Genomic DNA, 2592 nt, shown 5'->3' with positions numbered 1-2592 from the left:
TTGGCTTATCGGTCTCCCGGTTTCCCTATTTAGGCATTCTACCGCCGACCCTGTCCTCTTTACCATGTGCAGATTAAAAAATCTCAGGTTCTTCTTTAGTGCTCTGCTTTAGTCTCTTTGATGCCTCGTCGATCTGTATCGATCCATTTGTTCTTGAGATCGAATTGTTAAGATTACCGTGCCTCGATCGATCTCGCTGTTCTAGAGATCTAATTGTGAAAGAAAAGAATACCTGGATCGATCACTGGGGAGATGAAGTTGAGGGTCATCGACGACGATTTATTCCCCTCGACGCCGGGAAAGGTGAAGATCGAGAGGACGCACGCGCTGAACCGGCAGCTTCATCGCTGCTTCGCCTCCACGATCACGCTCTTCCTGTGGGCGGTCCTCCTCGTCGCTCTCACCGCCTCCTACCTCAGCTTCCGGAGCTTCGTTGCCACATCCTCCCGATACTTCACCGCCACTTGGGGAGGCCTCCACTGGGAGAGCCAGATCCGCTCTTCCGCAGCCGTGACCCGCCCCGACGGGATCACGGTTCTCATTACCGGCGCCGCTGGGTTCGTTGGCTCACACGTTTCGTTGGCCCTCCGCCGCCGCGGGGATGGCGTCGTCGGGCTTGATAACTTCAACGCCTACTACGACCCCTCCCTAAAGAAGGCCCGCAAAGCGCTGCTTGATTCCCAAGGGGTCTTGGTCGTGGAGGGCGATGTCAACGATGCTCGCCTCCTGGCCAAGCTGTTCGACACCGTCCCCTTCACCCACGTGATGCACCTCGCAGCTCAGGCCGGCGTCCGCTACGCCATTGAGAATCCGGCGTCGTACGTGCACAGCAACGTCGCCGGGCTCGTCACCCTCCTGGAGGCCTGCAAGTCTGCTGATCCACAGCCCTCCGTCATCTGGGCCTCCTCCTCCTCCGTCTACGGCCTCAACGACAAGGTTCCCTTTTCCGAGTCGCACCGTACCGACCGACCGGCCTCCCTCTACGCCGCCACCAAGAAGGCCGGCGAGGAGATCACCCACGTATACAACCACATCTACGGCCTCTCCATCACTGGTCTCCGCTTCTTCACCGTATACGGACCGTGGGGCCGGCCCGACATGGCCTACTACTCCTTCACCCGCAACATCCTACAGGGCAAGCCCATCAACATCTACCGACGCCGCGACGGCGCCGATCTCGCGCGCGACTTCACCTACATCGACGACATCGTCCGAGGGTGCGTTGCAGCGCTGGACACGGCGGAGGCGAGTACAGGGAGCGGCGGAAAGAAGCGGCGGCCGGCGCAGTACCGGATCTGCAACCTGGGAAACACATCTCCGATGACCGTGCCGGCTCTGGTGAGAATCCTGGAGCGCCATCTGAAAGTGAAGGCGAAGAAGCACGTGCTGGAGATGCCGGGGAACGGCGATGTGCCCTTCACCCACGCCAACATCAGCTCGGCTCGAGCCGAGCTCGGCTACAAGCCCACCACCAACCTGGACACCGGCCTCAAAAAGTTCGTGAAATGGTACCTTTCTTACTACGGTTACCGGCTCAACAACAAGAGCGTGTAGGGTTTAAACCACTTTTTATCATTATTTTCGCTATTTTTAAATGGGTTAATTCATGCCACATTGTTTTTTAGTTTTATTTTCAATTTCTTTTTTTTTTAAATAATAGTTTGTGAATAAGTAGTGGAACCACCGGGGGCGAAGTGAGCGTTCGACAACCTGCCGGTCCCCACCAATTTCAACTGAATCGGATGAAACGTAACATAAGGGCCCACTTTTTTTCTTCGACAGTTAATAGGTGCAACCCGTGAAAGGATTCGGTGAAGTTTCGAGAAGCACGGAGAGACGTGGAAAGCCTGCAAGCCGAGCAAAGGCATAATTTGAAGAGTAAATAATCACAAGCATTTACATTGAGATTAGGCAGTTGTTAATTAATTGTAAACTCTCAGTATGAACAATTTGAGGTAAAAAAATTTAATAAAAATTGTCCTTTTTAAAAAAAAAAATGACGAAAATGAATGTGATAATTAGAAGAGAAATAACGGAAATTAATTTTTAAAAATTGAGTTGGCAAGATCCGTGAGACATGGGTGACAAGATGTGCTACTGTTCCATTCTGCTTTATCACTCAATTCAGCGTGTTGCTGTAATATGGCATGGCATGCTATAAACACCGCTCTCTCCATATTATTTTTTTATACAAATTGAGGTGCATGCTTTTGTATTAGTTTTTTCTTTATAATGAAAATAGATTAATATGAAGAACATCTTTATGATATTTTATGTAATACCCCTTATAATATCCCATAAGTTAGGTCGAAGGCTGAGCTCAATCGCATGTGATATATAAAAAAGGAGAAAAAAGAAGAGAAGGAGAAGATCTAACGAAGTGAATGTTCTTCATAATTATTGAACCACAATAAATTTTATATAATTGTGATTTTGGGCACTAGCCGCTGTTATAGATAGAAGTGTGGTTCATTATAATATTAAATTGTGAAACCTCTACTAATTGACTTCAAATTATAACAAAATGACGAGCAATGTTTCTGCTAATTAAAACTAATCCTTTCTTCACTCGTGAACATTGATTACTTTGTA

General features: G+C 48.7%; 1 protein-coding gene across 1 annotated transcript; it reads left to right on the top strand.

Moving 5' to 3' along the window:
- Nucleotides 1-252: 252 nt before the first annotated feature.
- LOC121985525 (UDP-glucuronate 4-epimerase 1-like) lies at nt 253-1612 on the top strand. Its single transcript, XM_042539027.1, has one exon. The coding sequence runs from the start codon at nt 253-255 to the stop codon at nt 1552-1554; it is 1302 nt and encodes a 433-aa protein (XP_042394961.1). The 3' UTR covers nt 1555-1612.
- The last annotated feature ends 980 nt before the right edge of the window (nt 1613-2592 follow it).

The sequence above is a fragment of the Zingiber officinale genome, chromosome 5B (assembly GCF_018446385.1).
Source record: "Zingiber officinale cultivar Zhangliang chromosome 5B, Zo_v1.1, whole genome shotgun sequence".
Lineage (NCBI taxonomy): Eukaryota > Viridiplantae > Streptophyta > Magnoliopsida > Zingiberales > Zingiberaceae > Zingiber > Zingiber officinale.
Note: the sequence above shows the minus strand (reverse complement) of the source record. Positions and strands in the feature narration are given on the sequence as shown.

Bases quoted from the DNA above. Each gene is read 5' to 3' on its own strand.
- LOC121985525 (XM_042539027.1), top strand. From the start codon at position 253: ATGAAGTTGAGGGTCATCGACGACGATTTATTCCCCTCGACGCCGGGA.